This window comes from Anastrepha obliqua, chromosome 1, assembly GCF_027943255.1.
Source record: "Anastrepha obliqua isolate idAnaObli1 chromosome 1, idAnaObli1_1.0, whole genome shotgun sequence".
Lineage (NCBI taxonomy): Eukaryota > Metazoa > Arthropoda > Insecta > Diptera > Tephritidae > Anastrepha > Anastrepha obliqua.
The window spans coordinates 177,691,784-177,712,275 of NC_072892.1; the positions used below are offsets into that span (position 1 = coordinate 177,691,784).

General features: G+C 34.7%; 1 protein-coding gene across 3 annotated transcripts in view; it reads left to right on the plus strand.

Moving 5' to 3' along the window:
- The window catches only part of LOC129241989 (all trans-polyprenyl-diphosphate synthase PDSS1), a 129,456-nt gene that overhangs the window by 77,743 nt on the left and 31,221 nt on the right, over positions 1-20,492 (plus strand). For all 3 annotated transcript variants that reach the window (XM_054878537.1, XM_054878548.1, XM_054878557.1), the window contains exon 5: positions 11,510-11,599. In XM_054878537.1, coding sequence (XP_054734512.1) covers positions 11,510-11,599 — 90 coding nt within the window. The remainder of the gene's footprint in view (positions 1-11,509; positions 11,600-20,492) is intronic.

Genomic DNA, 20,492 nt, shown 5'->3' on the forward strand with positions numbered 1-20,492 from the left:
AGAAGGTGTTGATTTGATTCCACCTCGTCATTCATACAGCTTCTGCAGAAAGGACTTCAAGTAAACACAAGCCTCACCGCATGGACACCTAACGGTCAATATCCGGTAAGGATACTTACTAAATTTGAGAGCTGCGGTTTTGTTAGCCTTAGAACTCCCACGAGTTCCCTCGAATGCCCCCGATCTACCTATGACCAGAAAGATCTCGCGACTTTGCACGTGCACTAGCCCAGCGCTCGCTGAGTTGACGCGAGGCCCATCTTTCCAGTAGCAGACCACAAGTTCTCAAGGGAAGCCCAACACTATCAGTTTGCGATGAAAACATCAAGACGCACACCACAAAAAGAGGAGGAACTCGGCCAAATACCTAACAAAGGTTGCGCGCCAATTTGCCACAAGCCATTAATCAAACAAAGGCGTTCACAAATTTTTTTTTGTACACAGTAAAAATTTTAGTTTAATATTAATACCAATTTGGTGTTTATATATAACAATTCCAGAAAGTATAAAATTAAAACCATTCCGGTTTCAGAAAAGAGAGAGAAAGAAGTTAATTAAAATATTCTCTTTAAAAAACCAAGAATGAGACTGAATTATATACTTTAAGGGTTTAAAAATAACAAAATAACTTTTAGGCCAGCGCCGGCAGCACAGCGCGATAGCCTAGCGGCTAGCAATGTGGGCTTCCGATCCAAAATCCTTGGTTCGAATCACAAAAAAAAAAATTTTTTTATACATTTATTTTATTTTGTTTTATGATATGTTTATGAGGAGATTTTTTTCATGGCAGAAATACACTCGGTGTTTTGCCGTTGCTTGCCGAGGGGCGACCGCTATTAGAAAAATGTTTTTATTAATTTTGCTTTCACCGAGATTCGAACCAACGACCTCTCTGTGAATTCCGAATGGTAATCACGCACCAACCCATTCGGCTACGGCGGCCGAATACATAAGTGAAGTAATAATAATAATACAAATACTTTCTTGGTTTTACTTTAAAGCAAATAATACTAAAGTTCAGAGTACATTAAAATTAATTGAGAGTGAGAAAATTTTTTAATACTTTTTTGGTTTTACTTTTAAACCAATAAATTTTAAATTGAATATAATTGAAACTTAAACTGAAACCAAAATAGCTTGAAACATTAAAGAGAGCATTTTAATGTTTTTTTGGTCTTACGTTAAATCTAATAGGTATTAAATTTCAAAAACGCAACGCTCAGCACCAATTAAAGTTTTGTTTTAAACCCATTTTGGAATTAAAATAATTGTAAGAATATTTCATCGTCTTAAAATAAAACTTTTTAGAATTAAAAATCAAATTTAATTCCAAAATTGTATAAATTCAATAGCAACTGGTATTAAATATAAACTCTCATTTTTTACTGTGTACATATAAAATCCTCGTATAGAAAACCTAAAATTGTCTAATAAAAAACCATTCACATAATGGACGATTACTCTTAAAGAATATTAAACAACAAATAAATAAAAATTACTCCATCGCCATAAAGCAAAAATTAAGAATCGATTAAATTTTGATTGCCGTGCAATTGCTTTAACACTCTGACAACGGCTGCTAATCGAAATACAGTTATTTTCATAATTGTTTAATACTCCATAATGGCATGTCTCTTAACAACCCAGCAATTTTTCTAAATCTTAATTTACACTGGACTTGTTTTGGTTGATATTTTTGTCTTTGTTTTCATTTTTTTTTAATTTTTACTCCTCGTAGCGCTTGGTTGTCACATCAAACTTTACCAAGTGTCATGGTATCGACCAGCTGAAAATTAAAACCATAGCGCCAAAACACTTTGTCGTTGTAAGCCGCAGGGGGGTGGGCAGGCACTCGATTTGTCGTTGACCAGTCGCCTGGCTGGCTACCAGGCAGTTACATAGGCAAACTACCAGCGTTTAAGGCGTCTTAGCGCTTTATGTTTTTTCAGTGGCAAGTCGCAGTGCTTAACTTGTTCGATTTTTGCAATATTTGTCGATTTGACCATTTTCGGTTAGTAGAAATTTCCTAATCGCACGCTGAAGGTCCCTGGCCGAGTGGAGCTGGGCCACGCCGATATGGGAAATGAGAACAAGTTTACGCGTGCCATTACATAAGCCGCCGTAGCCAGCATCACTGCCACCACCACCAGCACCACCAGCGCTGTGGATCGCCGGCGCTCACCTCCTAAAGCCGCGCTTTTCGCCTTCGATTTATGTGTCCATAAGTGGGTTGCTTTGGAATAATTGCACTCATTTTTGTCTCGCGATTTGTTTTTGATTTTGTTGTTTTTTGCCTTTGTTTTTGGCCGCTAGTCGTTGCATGCAACAGCGCATTGCCACTGTCACAATGATTTGTTGTTGCCACTTGCGCGCAATTCGAGTAGCGTGCAAAACGAGTTCGTGTTTCGGTTTCGTTTTCATGTGCACGCTCGCGCTCGCCAGCTTGATTTAGCTGAAATGCTGTTGGTGGTGGAATGAAAAAAAAAAAAACAAAAAAAAAAACAAAAAGTAAAAAATTTTTTTTTTTTTACTGTCATGTCAATGCAATTGCGAGAGATTACGAAATTCGGTAATGGATGGTGTTGGTGGCATTTGATATTGATCATTTGCAGGTTGCGCTGATCGAGGGGTAGGCTACATGCATGGGTGCATAGATGTGTGCTGTGTGGACGTAAACTTGCCTGAACTTTGTGAGTAGAAAAGTTGACCACCTTGTTGGCGCATTGAGCCGATCAGTGTAAGGCAGTTTACAAGGATTTTCTGGCCATGCGGAAGATGTGAAGAGATGAAAGCAATCGAAAGCGAAAAAGAAAAAAAGGAAAAAAGAAAAAAAGACAGACGCACTATTTGTTTAAAAGAAATTATGTTAAATACACAAAGCTTACTAATGGAATAGAAGTAGTCCTGACACAGGTAAATGAATGCAATCAGTAGGGCAAGCAGAAAGTGGCATCAAACAATTTTTTATTATAACCAGCTATCGCATAATTCTTAATATGAGACAGTTTTTATAAGTTCTTAAACATTTTGTGCCACATTTGTTAAAGTCAAATATTTCGAAATTCGTTATTACTGCCAATTTATGCTCTTTTGAGTATATACATATACATATATATGATTCTTTTATTCTTGTATGGAACATAGGTCCTCAGTGATGATAGAAAAATAAAAGTTTCAGAAAAAATACTCCTTATTTTGTTTTACTGCTTTACTGATTTGTATACAACTTCTCAACCTTTCTTTCGGTTCGATCACTGAATTGTTAAATAGGTACTCACATTTGAATTTCTAACCAACTTTAGTGTACGTCCAACTTCTTGAATGAATTTTTCTTTGTTTACGACAGTGCCATCTGCAACTCTGCCATTTCCAAAGTGGTGGCCTTCAAATATGCGCCTGATTCGTCTGCAGTCGTAGGGAGAACATTTTCGATTTTCAAGCGTATTTATCGTGACAATAGACACAGATTTATGTTGCGAAATTTAGTGGAAATATTTGCAACTACAAAATGAATAAATTTTTTTTTAATTGAAAAATGTAATTATTTTTCTGTTTTGGGACTTTTGTTTATTTATGTATCTTTCGTTATTTTCTTCTACTGTTTTTATGCTGTTAGAATGTGAATTGAATTGAAATAAACATTTGTTTTTTGCAAGAAATATATTTTTAAAGCTAATTTCTTAAATTTATGAGCAATTTGTTGGCACCAAAAATGCATATTTTATAGAAATAAATGAAATGGACTAAGCTAAAGAGGACGATAGACGGCTATTAGTTTTCTTCAGTAGCTATTTGTGTTCAATGCATCGCATACAAAGGGACCGAGCTGACAACTCTACTTATAGTGTTATTTTGCTATGGTTAGGGCCAAAGTTGTTTGGCATTATTCATATCGGACGGGACAAGGCATCGTGTCTTTCTTGGCATCATAGTCTAGGTGAGTTTTAAGGCATGAACGGCTATCAATCATTACCTCTAATAGATCTTACATCGGAGATAAAGTTTGGCGCATAGAACTACCAAATATGTAATAACTATATTCTATACACAATCGATCAAATATTCACAATACGTCAAGTCTTGGAAAACGAGAGCCGTTTGATATCAAACGAGGTTTCAGAGTGACTCGCTGTTGTATGACTTCATTAACCTGATGCTGGAAAAATCCTTCGCGCGAGCCGCAGAACTTAGTCGCTCGGGCAGAATTTTTTAAAAGAGCGTACAATTGTAGGCGATGCTTTCCATTTCAATTCAACCGGGCTATTCGGGTCATGTTCTTCGATTTCGATGTAACTCAAATATGTTGCTCTCTGGTCAAAATAATGAGACACGTATTTTTTTGTTCGCCCGAAAAAAAATTTTTTCAAGAGTTATCGGCAATTTTGTTTTTCGGCTCAAACTCGATTTTTTTTAATTATATAAGAATTTTTTTTTTTAAATGTCCATAACTTAGTCAAAAATGAACCGATTTTAATAATTCTGGGTTCAAAATGATCGTCATTACTTACAGAAGCGACTTAATGTAGAAAAAATTGCAAAAAAGTAGTTGAAAATTTTTTATTTAGCAAAAAAGAAAAAAAATTGAGATTTTTTCGAAATTCAATATTTCAAAAAGTGTATTTTTTTTTTTTTATAACTTTTTCCAAATCAAGAGGACACCTCAAACTTTAATTGAGCTGAATGCCTAGTAGCTAAAATGAGTTGTTTTTGAGTAATGAATTTTTGAGTCAAAAACCTGTTTCGCACTTTTTGTTTTTAACAAAATAAAAAATTTTCAAATACTTTTTTGCAACTGCTTCTACATGAAATCGCTCGTGTAGGTAATGGCGATCATTTTGAACCCAAAATTATTGAAATCGGTTCATTTTTGACTAATTTATGAGCATTTAAAAAAAAAAATTTCTTATATAATTAAAAAAAAATCGATTTTGAGCCGAAAAACAAAATTGCCGATAACTCTTGAAAAAAAAATTTTTCGGCGAACAAAAAAATACGTGTCTCATTATTTTGACCAGAAAGCAACATATTTGAGTTGCATTGAAATCGAAGAACATGTCTCGAATAGCCCGGTTGAATTGAAATGGAAAGAATCTATATAAGAAAATTTTTTTAAATTACTCATAACTTAGTCAAAAATAAGCCGATTTGAATGATTCTGGGTTCAAAATAATCCTAATTACTTACACGAGTGATTTCATGCAGAAACAATTGCAAAAAAGAAGTTGAAAATGTTTTATTTTGCAAAAAACAAAAAGTGCGAAACCGGGTTTTTACTCAAAAATTCATTACTCAAAAACAACTCATTTTAGCTACTAGGCATTCAGCTCAATTAAAGTTTGAGGTGTCCTCTTGATTTGGAAAAAGTTATAAAAAAAAAAAATACACTTTTTGAAATATTGAATTTCGAAAAAATCTCAATTTTTTTTCTTTTTTGCTAAATAAAAAATTTTCAACTACTTTTTTGCAATTTTTTCTACATTAAGTCGCTTCTGTAAGTAATGACGATCATTTTGAACCCAGAATTATTAAAATCGGTTCATTTTTGACTAAGTTATGGACATTTAAAAAAAAAATTTTCTTATATAATTAAAAAAAAATCGAGTTTGAGCCGAAAAACAAAATTGCCGATAACTCTTGAAAAAAATTTTTTTCGGCCGAACAAAAAAATACGTGTCTCATTATTTTGACCAGAGAGCAACATATTTGAGTTACATCGAAATCGAAGAACATGACCCGAATAGCCCGGTTGAATTGAAATGGAAAGCATCAGGCGTATGCCGATAGTATTGACATCATCGGCCTTAACAACTGCGTCTGTTTTTTCCAAACTGGATAAAGAAGCAAAGCGAATGGGTGAACCGTCGGCGCTTTCGCCTATCGGCACTCACGCCAATGTTGACAGTTATGATTTTAAGGTTGTAACAGACTTCATTTATCTAGGAAGCAGCATTAAAACCAATAACAATGTCAGTCTTGAAATTCAACGTAGAATCTTTCTTGCCAACAAGTGCTACTTTGGACTAAGTAGGCAACTGAGCAGTAAAGTGTTCTCTCGACGAACAAAACTAACACTCTACAAGACTCATCATGCCCGTCCTAACGTATGGCGCAGAAGCATGGACGATGACAACATCTGATAAGGAGTGTTCGAGAGAAAGATTCAGCTGAAGATTGTTAGACCTTTGCACGTTAGCGACGGCTAGTATCTTTGGCGATGGAACAATTCAGTGAATAAAGATCCAGCGGCTTCGTTGACTGGGTCATGTCATCCGAATGGATACAAACGCTCTGGCTCTGAATGTACTCGAGGCGGTACCAGCTGGTTGTAGCAGAGAAAAAGGGGAGATCAGGTGGAGCAAGACTTTGCTTCACATGTTTTTTGGGCGCCGGTTAGCACGAGAAAGAAACGACTGGCGCACTTTGTTAAACTCGGTCAAAATCACGTAAGCGGTTATCGCGCCAATCAAGAAGAAGGAAAAGATATTCTAAGAATACTATTAATAAATATATAATGTGTTGTATTCATTCAGTTACTCGGCAGCCCGCGACAAATAATTTGTTTTGGATGCCAAAGCCTAAAACTTTTAATTAAAATTTACTTGATGCTTCATTTTTCTGATGCTTGCAGTACTCTTATTTTTATTATAAAAAAAAATAGTATCTCGGAGTACACAGAATACAATAATAAAATTGCAAAATTGAAAAATACCATCAACTGCGGGCCACTTTTACATGCATGCATTACTGTTTTGTAGACCAGAAAGTATTAAAGATCAGCACATGGCTGTGTACAAAAGCATTTACCAACAACATTTACAAGCGCAAAGCGAAATGTTTTTCCGCAATTTTGAATTTATGCAAAAAGCCAAATGAGTATTGAACTCAGATTCGATAAGCTGTAACCTCAAATGCTGACAGAAAAAGATAAAAAATACCAATTATATGGAAAATGTTAAATGAGAATGGCTTAACGGTTTGCCAAGTCAAGCAAAATTAAATTAAAAAATTAAAACGACGAGTTTACACTTTGCATGGCAAAAGTCGAAACTTACGCAATGCGTGTAAATAACTTTGCCCGCGTTGCCAGCGTGATCTATACCAATCGAACGGGCGGCGCGCGGACAGGCTGACAGTGGTAGCTGACACGCAGACAACCAACAGACAGCAGTCAATAGTGGCGTTCAACCCGCTTGCTACTCAATGGCATGCCATATGTTAGTGTCATTAGTTAAGTGGTTAGGTATGCAGACGTGAGGCAAATACTTATATAAGAAAATAATGATAATAAAAAAAAAAAAAAATACTAATATAAAAAATTTAAAAATACTGGATTTAGTATATTTTTTAAGTAAATGGTTAACAAATTGTTTAACACAAATTATATTTAAAATACTTGACACATAATAATCTTCTCTTAGTAGTAGTGTGCGTTGCGAACTGGGCTGCCTTAGGCCACAGAGGTCTTTCTCCAATTCTCATTCTTCCTTATAAGAAAAAGGGTCACAAAGTAGTTGAAAATTTATAATTGTGCTTGTGAAATCCGCATCTTTCTGTGTAAAAATGAATGTGCATTCGACGATTGTACGTAGTTTGTACCGCTAACAGAATTAAATAGAATAACGCACAAACTAGAAAAGGTGCAAAAGCGTAAACAAGCAGCGCTTTGAATTTAACGCCTTGCCAACGATTCACTCATCAAACGATCAGCAGGTGCGGCAACGTGCTTGCGATCATGGTTTTGACAAGATCACCAGCCCAGGTCGCCAACGCATTTGAAATGAAACTGATAACTGGCGTTTGCGATGCCTGCCTACCAGGCCGACTGCGCTCGGTCTGCTAAAGGTATCAGCAATCGAAATTTTTACCACCAACGCTGCGCTGCAAAAACGTGCTTTAGTTTTTCGTACTTGTGCATACATACACACATACATATACATATACCTATGCATACATATTTACATATGTTATTTTATGTTTGTGCATTCAACTAAATTGTAAACAGCTTGAAGGACAAGTTGGACAAAATTAATAATAGAAGCAAACAAATGAGTTTGGGACTTGTGACTTGATTTATTTATCATTTATTCATAAAAATGCCTTTAAAGTCGACATTAAATCTATGTTTTCCAATTTTCTTAATTTTATTTTGTGTTACTGGTATCGCCTACTCAAATTGGAAACTATTTAGGCTACAGAATAGGATTGCTATTGGATCCCCTCTGACAATGTTTTGGACGCCCCACTTCTTAATTGAAATTAGTTTTTGGTATTTCCATTCAAAAATGTAGACACGAATTCTTTTGTGACATCGGACTTTGTGATAAAGGACTTATTGTTGACAGAAGGCTAACAGAAGCCCAACAGTGAAGAGAGAATTAGGAAGGACACAGTCGCTTTGTATGGATGCAGGGCCGGTATCGGCTCGGCAAAAGATGGGGCCGCTCGCCTAAAGTTGCATTCTAGCTATATAACTCAATTATATACCTTCTTCTTCTTTATTGGCGCCATAACCGCTTACGCGATTTTGGCCGAGTTTAACAAAGCACGCCAGTCGCGTCTCGTGCTAACCGATGCCAATTGGACACACCAAGTGAAGCCAAGTACTTCTCCACCTGATCTTTCCAACGCAGAGGAGGCCTTTCTCTTCCTCTACTACCACCAACTGGTACCGCATCGAATACTTTCAGAGTCGGAGCGTTTGTTTCCATTAGGATGACAACGAAGTCGCTGGGTCTTGACGCGTGTCGTCGTAAAGCTCATACAGCTCATCGTTCCATCGCTTGCAATATTCGCCGTTGCCAAGTGCAAAGGTCCAAAAATCGTCCCCCGAATCAATCACAATTGACACTTACACCCTTTTACTAGGTATTTGGCTCAGCTCCTTCTCCTATTTGTGGTAGGTGCGTGTTGAATTTGTTCCACAAATGGAGGGTCCCATAGTTTTAAGCCGACTCCAAACGGCAAACGGTTTTTTGTGAGAAGCTTCTTCACGGCAGAAATACACTCGGAGGTTTGCCATTGCCTGCCGAGGGACGACCGCAATTAGAAAAAAATTTTCTACCATTGGTGTTTCGTGCACGGAGATTTCGAATCTCCTCGAATGGTAGTCATGCATCAAGCCATGCGCCTACGGCGGCCGCCATTATAAAGCCAATTTTGCCGGATGGAGTCCTTGTCTGCTGGAACTCGCTACAAACTCAGTTAAAAAGCTGAAGAGGGTTCAAAGGTCATTATTAAAATTAGTGGAATCTTCGGACTACTTTTACTCTAGCGCTTAAGACTATACTGAATGTGATACCCGAGGACATCGCAGAGACCACTGCCGCTGCATGCCTCCAATCAGATTGAGGTGTTCAGGCCACAGGCTAGACTTAAGCTGCGGACACTCAAGTATTCTTAAGGGGGGACTCTACTGTAAAACTTAAAAAAAATCGATTTTTTACTTTTTGTTGAAACATACTCAGAAACAACTCCAGAATGTTCCATGAAAATCTTAAAAAGAAATCTTGAATAGTTTTCAAGTTATAAAAGTTTTAGCAAAGCAGGTATAAACTGAGCGCTCGAGAGGTTTACGGTCATATGCGTGTTTTTCTCGAAACCACGTTTTCAAAATTGCCCACATCACAGCTCCGTGAAAAATTAACATATCAAGCTCAAACTTTGATAGTATATTTTTAACAATATTTACTAGTTTTTAAAGCTATGGTGGAGAAAAATTTATTATTTATAACCCCTTTTTTAATAACAAAATGACAACAAAAAAATGTCGATTTTTTAAAAAACTTCAAAAATTTTACAAAAAATTTTTTTTTTTGCAAGTAATAGGCTTAACAACTAAAAATAATGATATATAATAAAAAAAATTTGGGTTTTTTGATTTCAGATTTTTTTTAAATGCGCGACAGTGTGGGCAGATTTCAAAAGGCGTTTCGGGGGAGCGGCTGTACAGCTGCCATTTTGAAATGAAAATAAATTTAAAAATTTTTTTTGTACACTCAAGACCTGTGTTTATGTAACCCTAAACTTTTTTTTACTAATTAAATTAATACAAGTATGAAAACAAAATCCATGAAAATTTGATTTTTACAGTAGAATCCCCCCTTAAAAACTTAAGAGTGGGGATGAGCTTTGGATCAATGTATAGTACACTCTCGCTAGGTCCGAGCGGAACCTTTTCCATTCATATTCTCTCAAAAGAATTGTATACGGGTGTAACATTTGGAGGGGATGGCAAAAATGCTTGCGAGAGACTCTAAGTTGGACGGAAAGGTTCGTGGCGGAGTATTCTGCGAGGAGCTCCCCATCAAGCTCAAATTTAGGCTACACTGTAGTAGTGCAATGAAAGAAGCAGCGGATTGGTTGCTGACTTCTGCAATTACGGTAAGGGAGGTAAATATCTACTCCGACAGGTGGGCAGCAATTAGGGCTCCGGACACAGTGTTTGTTCATTCAAGATTAGTTGAGAAATGCCTTACTTCTCCCTAGACTGCAACCGAATACCTCGTTTTTAGGCTCTTTTGGGTCCGCGGTCACAGTGGCATAGCGGGAAACTGCTAGGCAGATGAGCTGGCCAGTCAGGGAACCCTCGAGGTGGTTTCACCGCAAAATAAGAGGTTCCCTTGAGAACCTGTGGTCTGCTCCTGGAAAGATGGACCTTGCGTCAACTCAGACGTGAAACGTCGCGGAATCTTTCTGGTCACGGGTAGATCGGTGACGCTCGAGAGAACTTCTGTGGCTAAAAAAGCCGCAGCTTTCAAATTTGGTAAGTGTCCGTTAGCTATCTGTGCGATGAGGCTTGGGATTGCCTCAAATCCTTTCTGCAAAAGCTATCTGGAGGTGGAGTCATCTCTGCAACTTCTCCTCAGCAGCGCTGCTCTCGACGAACTAATATTTCTAAGCTTTACATTTCTAGGCTCTCTTGTTACACCTGCGAATATAGCAGGTTTAAACATTACACACCTGGAGGATTTCGTCAGCAGCTTAAAGCGGTTAACGCAATGTAATTAGTCCCCATTTGGTCATCATCCTCCAATCCAAAGCACCTACTTTCTCCCTTGACGGTTTTGGTTGGTTTTCTCCCTCTGTGTTTCCTCTGTCTGGCATCACAATGAACGAATTTGATTATTTGTTCAAGTGAAGTCTCATGTGGGCTCCAATTTATCTTGACCTAGAATTTCAAAGTTCTATACAAGAAAGCTAACTTTTGTTTAACGAAAGAAGGTCTTCCAAGTCAGTCTTTGGTTAAGATCTCACTGGGTTCGTAGGCTGCGGCTTAGTTAACCTCAGAAACCCTCCAACTGTATCTCAGGCAAGGCTAATGGTACCGTTGAGCACTTTCTGTATCATTGCAATTCATTGTATTACTCGTACAGCAGAGTGATTTATGGTTTACTGGCTTTTTTGCCAGTTGATACTTGCAAATGTCCATTAATTTCAAATCTCAAAATCATAATTGTATTATTTGTTTTTTTCTTATTTTTCTTATTTTTCCGCATTTCATTTTTTACAGGTTACAATGGCTGGTGATTACATTCTGTCAATTGCATCGATTATGATTGCACGTCTGAAGAGCGACGATGTGACGATTGTTCTAAGTCAGGTGAGTAAAAAAAAAAACACAAATATAAAATTATTAATTTAAAAAGTGTCAGGATGAGTCTGCGGAAATGCTACACTTCAACCTCGCAATATTTATCTCACTCAAAATGCTCTCGAAAATCATCATCTAATTGAATTGTTTGCTTTTGTTTTTTGCATAAGAAAATATTTATTTATCTACACGCTGCTACATCGGGTTGACTTTTAGTAACTGTCTGTAGGTACATAAATTAGCACCGGATTTTGTGGTTGCATTGTGAAAAATGGTTTAGAAAAATCCCCTGGATCTGTTTGTGTTGTTTTGTTTAATTTGATGTGACTGAGTCACGAACTAAGTCAAGTCTCAGGTGTAAATTAATGTTTTTTTACAAGTTACCAGTTTATTTGGATCTTCAATTTAAGCTTAAGCGTAAAAGGAAAATACACATGAAGAACATCGAAACCAATATCAGCGAGACAGTGAAACATTCCACGAAAAATGGTAACTACCCAACCAGTTGTTTTTTGGGAGACTACTTTTAGTGTAAAGCAATCAAAATATAGTGAACCTTATAAAATATGCTAACCATTCGATTATCGTTTTTAACGATTTATAATTTTTATGATCGGTTTTTTTAAACGGACACTCGAAACGCTAGTGATAACTAATTCATTGATTTAATTTTGCCAATTTATTTTTATTAACAATTTTTTGCACGGTCCCGCTAATTCAAATGATTTCTTTGTCATTTAGCAGCCCATTTAGTTCGTCCGAAATAAATGAAAAATATATAAGTAGATAGCCAAATTATCAAGTGATCATTTTTAAAATACTCAGAGACCAAATTTTAAAAATCTATTTCCTCAGGATATCCATTTTTAGGATTTTTACAACTAGACCCTTTACAATTTTTATATGTTTTAGTATTAGAAAAAAAAATCAGAATTACTTATAGTAAAACGAAAAATGAGACTAAAATATAATTAAAGCTAAAATTAAATTACTAAATTAAAATAAAATACAAATGAAATCAAAAATAAAAATTTTAATTAAAACAAAAATTTTAAAAAATATTTAAAGTTCAATATAAATTTAATTATAATACAAATAAAAACGCAAATAAAAGTAAAAATTAAAGAGAAGATCAAAATAAAATTAAACTCAAAATTAAAGCTAAAAGTGGAAATTAAAACTTGACCAAATATGTAAACAAGAATTAAAAAAAAAAAAAATTATTAAAATACAAATAAAAACAAAAATAAAAAACAAAAATTACAACAAAAATTTAAATTAAGATGAAAATAAATTTAAAGTAAAATTTAAAAATAAAATGAAAGCCGCAACTTAAACCAAAAGATTAAACCAAAAATTACATTTAAAATAAAAACTAAAGAAGAAATATAAATAAAAATTAAAAAAAAAAAAAATTAACAATACTAAAAAAATTAAAAAAAAATGTTAAGCAAAATAAAAATAATTAAACAAAAATAAAAAAAATTAAAAAAAATTTTTTTTAAATTAAAATTACAACTAATACTACAAATTAAATTAAATTAAAAAAAAGTACAATTACAATTAAAACTAAAAAAGAAATAATAATATAGTAAAACTGTAACAAAATTAAAAATTTAAAAGTAAAGTAGAAATATAAATAAAAATTTCAAGAAAAATTTATATTTTAATTAAAATACAAATAAAAATAAAAACAGTTTGATTAAAATTTAATGCAAAATTAGAATGTAAAGTAAGTTCAAATAAAAATTAAATTTAAAGTTAAAATTAAAATAAAATTTTAAATTAAAATTAAAGCCGCCACTTAAACCAAAAGTAAGATTAAAACTATAATTACGTTTAAAAGAAAAACCAAAATTACAACAAAAACTATATGTAAAATTAATGATAAATTTTGAAATTAATTCAAACTAAAAATTAAAATCAAAATACAAATAAAAAATCAAATAAAAACAAATGTTTATTTAAAATTAAATTAAAAGTAAATTTAAAACCAAAAATAAAACTAAAGCTTAAATTACATTTAAAATAAAAACTAAAGAAGTATAAATAAAAATTGAACAGAAAACTAAAAAAAAATTAAAAAAAAAAATATAAAAAAAAATATAAAAAAAAAAATTTTAAAAAAATTTTAAAAAAATTTAAAAAAAATTAAAAAAAGTTTTTTTTAATTAAAATTTAAAAAAATTCAAAAAAAATTAAAAAAAAATTAAACAAAACAAAAATTAAAAAAGTAAAAAAAATTAAAGAAAAAATATAAAAAAAAATTAAACCTAAACTAAAAATAAAAAATAAACTAAAACTGTAATGAAATTAAAATTTAAAAGTAAAGCGAAATATAATTAAAAATTTAAAAAATATCAAGAAAAATTTAAATTGAATTTAAAGTTCGAGTTAAATTTGAATTTAAAACTTAAGTTAAAATTCACACTAACTTTATAATTAAAAAATTAAAATTTAAATACAAATAAAAATTAAAAAAAAACAAACAGTTTAATCAAAACTTCATCAAAATTGGAATTTAAGTTGAATTAAAATTAAACTGAAATTTAAAATTAGAATTAGAATACAAATTGAAATTCCAAAAAAAAAAATATATATATATTTAAAAAATAATAAAGTCAAATAGGCTTCACCTAATACTTCTCCCATTTATTCTTACCACCAAGCTTTTTGCTTCATACTAATTTAAAATTGCTTCATATTAAAAAATATATATCAGTTATATGTATCTAATTTTAATAAAATAATATTAATAATAAATGGGCGCTCACATCATTTGTTGCTTGATTGGTTCTTCTCCAATTTGTGGTGTGCGTCTTTTGGGGAGAGCTGCCGAATGGCACGTGGTTTTTCAAGCGGAGCTTTTTCATGACAGAACTACTTTCGAAGGTTTGCTTTTTCTATCATTTAATGTTGCATGCCCATAGTGGGTTTCGAATCTGCGCACTACCGAATAGTAGTCACGCATTAACTCATTTTCTCTCTGGAGCCGCTATTTATATGTGCCTATATGTGTGTGTAAAATACACCTATCCCACTTGCAGTTGCTTGTGACTCCCTTTCAAGATGGCCGATAAGATTGTCTGCGAAATTCAGAATCGCGCTAAATGTCTTTCCTGTAATTCCCAAAAAATGTGCTTCCCCTTCTGTTTTATGCGATTTATTTACAATATTTGCACCTTTTTCACTCATTTGCAGCAAAATTAATTTTTTGCGTGCCTCAAAATACCACTGCGACTGCAACTTAGGTACTCCTATCGTAGATAGCAATCCGAAAACCTGAAACTCTGCCTGTTGGCTGATTCATTACTTCCGCAATGTCGGACTCTCCCCCTGCGCGTATTATTCTTCTTCTTCTTTCTGATTATATTTTTAAACTCCAGTAAATCAAAATCTCGATAATGCAACCACAAAGAAGGCTACGCGCCAAAAAAAAACTTGCCTTATTCTGATACTCCTTTGTCTTGTCTTGCGTCCTGCACAATTCTTGAACGTTTATGCCGCATGAGTAAGCACAAATTTCGAATTTTTACAATATTCCCGGCATACGTATGCATGTGTATGTGCGTGCATATAAAGCGTTTAAAAAATGATTTAAAAAATATGTGCGCTCAGTGGAAAAGATATAAAGATGCAGTTGCGGTGTAAAGCTCGCAAAAGAAAACTTGTTTAACAATATTGACCTTCTTGGAGGTCAGTCGCTGGTAACCTGACTGACAGCCAGTTGGCTGGTCTCTTCACGTATGCCTCGTTGATGTGGTTTGTTTCTGGTGTAATGATGACAATTTTTTTCATTTTAAATTCATGAACGCAATTAGTCACTCTTTTTGTTTTGTAATCGTTTTTGATGATGCATTTTTTTAATTTAATTTTTTTTCCACCAATTTTCTTCATTGTTGCATTGTACAAACTTAAACGTGCATTTTAGCTATGGCACATTAAAAGGAGAAAATTAAAAAAAAAAAAAGGATTTATATAAGAAATTACATATTTTAAATAAATTATTATAGTTTTCGCATTTTTATTTTGTGAACTCAAGGCCGGCTTAACAATAAAAGAATAATTTCAATTATTTCTTATATTTATTTGTCTGTCCACATTTCGGCATCAATTAAAAGTCATCGTCAGTAACACTAGGCGGTGCCTAGTTGACCAGTCTCACATCGACAACTTCTTTTAATTTTTTTTGGTTCTACGCAAATTTCTTCAAATAAAAAAAAAATTAAAATATAAGCAATTTTATGGACTTATAATTAAATTACTATGCTATCAGATTTGGAAAAGTTCGAGTGCTTTACATGAATATTCAAATTTATAAAATTTATACCAGATCTCATAGAAATAAATAGGCACTTCAGTAACTTTTGTTCGGAAGGTAACATAGCAAACCTAATTTAAAATAATACCCTCACTCTTAAAAATGGCTTGGAATGGGTTGATATGATTGGATTGGATTTAAGTAGGCCGGGAGATCGCTCATAAAGTTCCAAGCACTAAGGTTGTCCATTGAGCTTAGAACCTAGAAAGCGGTATGTCAGAATAGAGAAAAGAAAACGATGAACTCTTCTTCAAACTTCACTGACTTCTTGATGAATCTGAGCAGAGATTTAAAGAATAGAGAATGTTCTTGATTCATTCTCATATGACCCACAAATCGGCCTTTTTATCGGCACTAGCAAGAGCAAGCGCTATGAATTGTCACCAACTTTTTGATATCAAATGTTGTGTAACATGGATATAAATTGTGCCACGTGATCAATCGAACCAGTAATTGCAGCTCCTTCCCTTTCTGTTAGATGAGAAATTCCACTTCCGTACTTAGTTGATACGCAGCTGTTGAGACTGCACCAACGACGTCTGTGTGTTTTGTACTTGAAATCCCATATTCTTCTAACGGCTTTTGCAAAACTTGCACAGACAATCGGCTTAGTTCGCCAATTTATCAGGGAGTTCGTACACTCCACACCACAATGGCTTGGTGCCCACATAATTTCAAACTTGTTCCTCATCACAATTTTGGGCGTGGTTTATTTTACTGAACAATTTTGGTGGTCTCACTAGTGACTCTTGAGTAGCCTGTAGATCATTGCAGACAATTATCAAATATCCATTCCGTTGCATTTTTGAATATATTGAATATCTCCAATGGAAGGCGGGAATTTGAAGTTCTCCTCCAAATGCAATTTAGCACCAGTTCTGTTGCCTGACCTTAATCCCTCCGCGAAGTGAATACATTAATAGATGCTTAGACTTAAAACACTATAAAGCACTGATACGACCTCTGCTTACATATGGCTGTGAACTATGGACGCTGAAAGCTAACGAGACGAAACAGCTAATGTGCTTTGAAAGAAGAGCGCTCCGAAAGATCTATGGTCCGCTTAGCCTGGCAGATGGCACTTATCGCATTAGGCACAATGCCGAACTGGAAGCCATAGTTAAGAAAGAACCCATAAAAAGATTTATTAAGTCTCAACGACTTAGATGGCTTGGACATGTTGCTAGAATGCTAAGGGAGCGATCAACGAGAAAGGCACTAGATCTTCGCCCAATTAGAGAAAAAAAAAGGGGACGCCAGATGAAAATGAAGGCTGGAAGATGTGGAAGCTGATGTTAGGAAATGGCGCGTGCAATGTTGGAGCTAAGTGGCTGTAAATCGAGATTGATGGCCAGAAGCTGTGAAAAAAGTAATGGTTCACCAAAGACTGTGACGCTAAGAAGAAGAAGAAGACTTAGAGCAGAATCATTTTTAGAAGAACGTAAATTATTTATTATAGCATTGGACGCGTGAACTAGGCTTACTGGGGATACAAGGTAAAATAAATATAATATATTGCCCCGAACAGCCCGGTCGCCGGGTAGTGCGGTGAAGGGTGATAAATTGCATTGGAAAGACACATTTTGTTGGTTTTAATTTATACGCTAAAATAGCAAGAAATCAACTGAATATTAGGTTTTTGCACGCCAATATTGATTTATGAAAAAGTTTTACCCTTTGGGGACGAGTGTCCGCATATAGCCGCCCAAGCCGTTTTACCGTTCCGGACGCGTGTCGGCATATAGCCTTCCATCTGAGCGATAAGATACGCATAGGTGTAGTAAAAGAGTCACATTTTCTTTCATAGACATTAGGGGCTATTAGCGATGAAGTCTTATCTTCCGTATAATGTAATCTTACGATGTGAGACGACGGTAGAGCCAGAACGAATTTCGGTTCTTCGATTCAGTCTCTCAGTGTCAATGCTCAAGACAAGCTCAAATGCATCATTACGGGAGATGAGACTTGGATTTATGCTTACGACCCTGAAACAACCGACCAATCAAGCGAATATCGTGCTAAAGGCGAGGCCAGACCGAAAGGAGCACGTCAAACTCGTTCAAAAATAAAGGCCATGATGACAGTTTTTTTCGATTTTCGTGGTGTGGTGCACTATGAATTCCTTCCACCTGGCCAAACTGTTAATAAGGAATATTATTTGAGCGTTATGTTTCGTTTACGTGAAGCAATTCAATTCCAACAACTCTTGGTTTTTGCATCACGATAATGCACCGTCTCACACTGCACTCGTTCTTCATGACCATTTCGCCAAAAATTCCACGCATATTGTTCCGTAACCACCGTATTCGCCTGATTTGGGTCCGTGTGACTTCTGGCTATTCCCAAAACTCAAGAGACCACTCCGGGGAACGCGTTTCGAGTCGATTGAGGAGATAAAAGCTGAATCGAAGAAGGTGCTGATGGCTTTACCAGAAATGGACTATTTGGCATGTTTTGGGGATTGAAAAAATCGTTGGCATAAGTGTATTTCATCGAGAGGAGATTGTTTTGAAGGGGATGGAATTGATTTACAATAATAAATAAAGATTTTTCATTTTACAACCAAATTCACCTTACTTTTTGCCCACAGTAAAAAAAAGAAAATATTAATCTTGGCAATCCTAATAAGGATAATGGAAAACTTTTATCAAATTATTGAATTGTCATCGGTCCTTGATAGGTGTGCAAAATTCCAAGTCGATCAGATTTTTAGAAGCAAGTGAAAATTAAGCTCAAAGATTCCGTTACATAAATACATACATACAACCCGAGCTAATAAAGTTAAAAAAAAAATGTCAAATGAAATGCAGAACAAAACTTGACGTTTAGGTGTGGTTCACATTCAACATCGGCCCTTGAAATTTAATCACCCTGTACTTGGGGGTTTTCTGCACATTTTCTCAAAATTAATAAACAGAAAAATAATGTGGCTTAATAGTACTGTTATTTAGAGTTCGGATCATTGTGCCACGGATATAATGGCTTCCCATGGCATGCAGAATTTCCACAAGTACCAAACCATCAAAAAAATGCCTTGTCCATGAGTGCTTATATTTCTGTTAATAAATTAGATTTTCTATTTATCATCTACCAAAAGAGACGTCATCGATCGGTCGCAGCTGGCAAAATGAGGCACCGTTGAAAGAGAAATCCGGACTTGCGTATCCACGCAATTATATTGGTAAATCAGCTTCATCAAAGGCATGGCAGTTCCTCTTCAGCACCAGAAGTAACCGATATTTTCATCAGATAAAAAAAAAAAAAAATAATAAAACAGTAAATAAATACAGCGAAGCTCAATATTTGCATGTGCCGATTAATACGGCCTTATAATTTCATTAATTTGTGAAACACGTAATCATTAGATCACATCTAATGCAGGCAGTTATTACAGATTGGGAAACTTCCACGCGCTCGTCAGCAATGAAAGAAAACAATTCACACTAAAAGAAGATGAATCAAATAAAATTTATAATAAATGCAAAGTGGCAATGTTTACATATGGATATGAATATCTGCTCAATAGCCATCAAGCGCAGGCATACATAATTAAAGCGAAATTCCAAATTCAATAGACGTCCGATTGACAAATGAAAATGAAACTATTTTTACCATTCGTATGCGTGTATGTATGTATGTATGTACGTATGGATATGAATATAATTCGATCAAAATGCAGGCATATCTGTATTTGTTTTCATTTGTTTGTTTAAAACATTGAAAATCCCATCAAATTTGAATGACACTCAGCCACTATGAATTTTGCATGTTTACACAATTTACGAATGTAAACAAACGGAATAAAATGAAATTAAATCGAATATACGACTATTGTGGCTGCAGCTGCAAATTGGTGGCAGCGACTTAGTCAATATGTGTTCCGCACCCAAAACGCTCTGCAAAATACCAGACAGCCAGTTTTATGGGTCATGTTGCTTTAACCAATTGATGTGCACCACTACAACACACTTAAATTGTTAATGCATACGAGTGCTCTATGTGTGTTTACTTGGATCTATGCAAGTACAAGTGTATGTATGTAATGGTGCCATGTAAAGAATTTGTTCAATGGCAGCCGCTTGTTGTCAAAGTATTTTGGAAACTCTATCGGAAACCTAAAAAAAATATTTATTTATTTAATTATTTCGTCGCAGAATTTACAATCTTACAGGCTGCGAATGGCACAAAGTAACGTAAAACTAATTAGTTTTCAACGAACGTGCAATAATTTTAAGAGCTAAAAGGCGTAATTCAAAAGAGTGGAAAAGCTACCCTTGAAACAAAAAAGTCAAGGAAGACAGTAAGTCCAGGTATGTAGTTGGTTGAGCGGCTGTCGTAACGACACACTTAGATCTTTCGCAGGTCCATTGTGATACCACTGGAGTTTATCCTTGCCCTATGGGTTTCTTTTCAAACCATTCGGTAGCTTTAATAAACGAGCAAAGCTTCGTTAGTTTTAGATCCGCTTTGTCCGCTACATCAGTTAAAAATGCCGTATCAAGAGTGCGCATCCTCCTCATAGCTAAGCTTTCACACTCACATAAAAGGTGTCTGACTGTTTCCTCTTCTTCTGTACTAAGA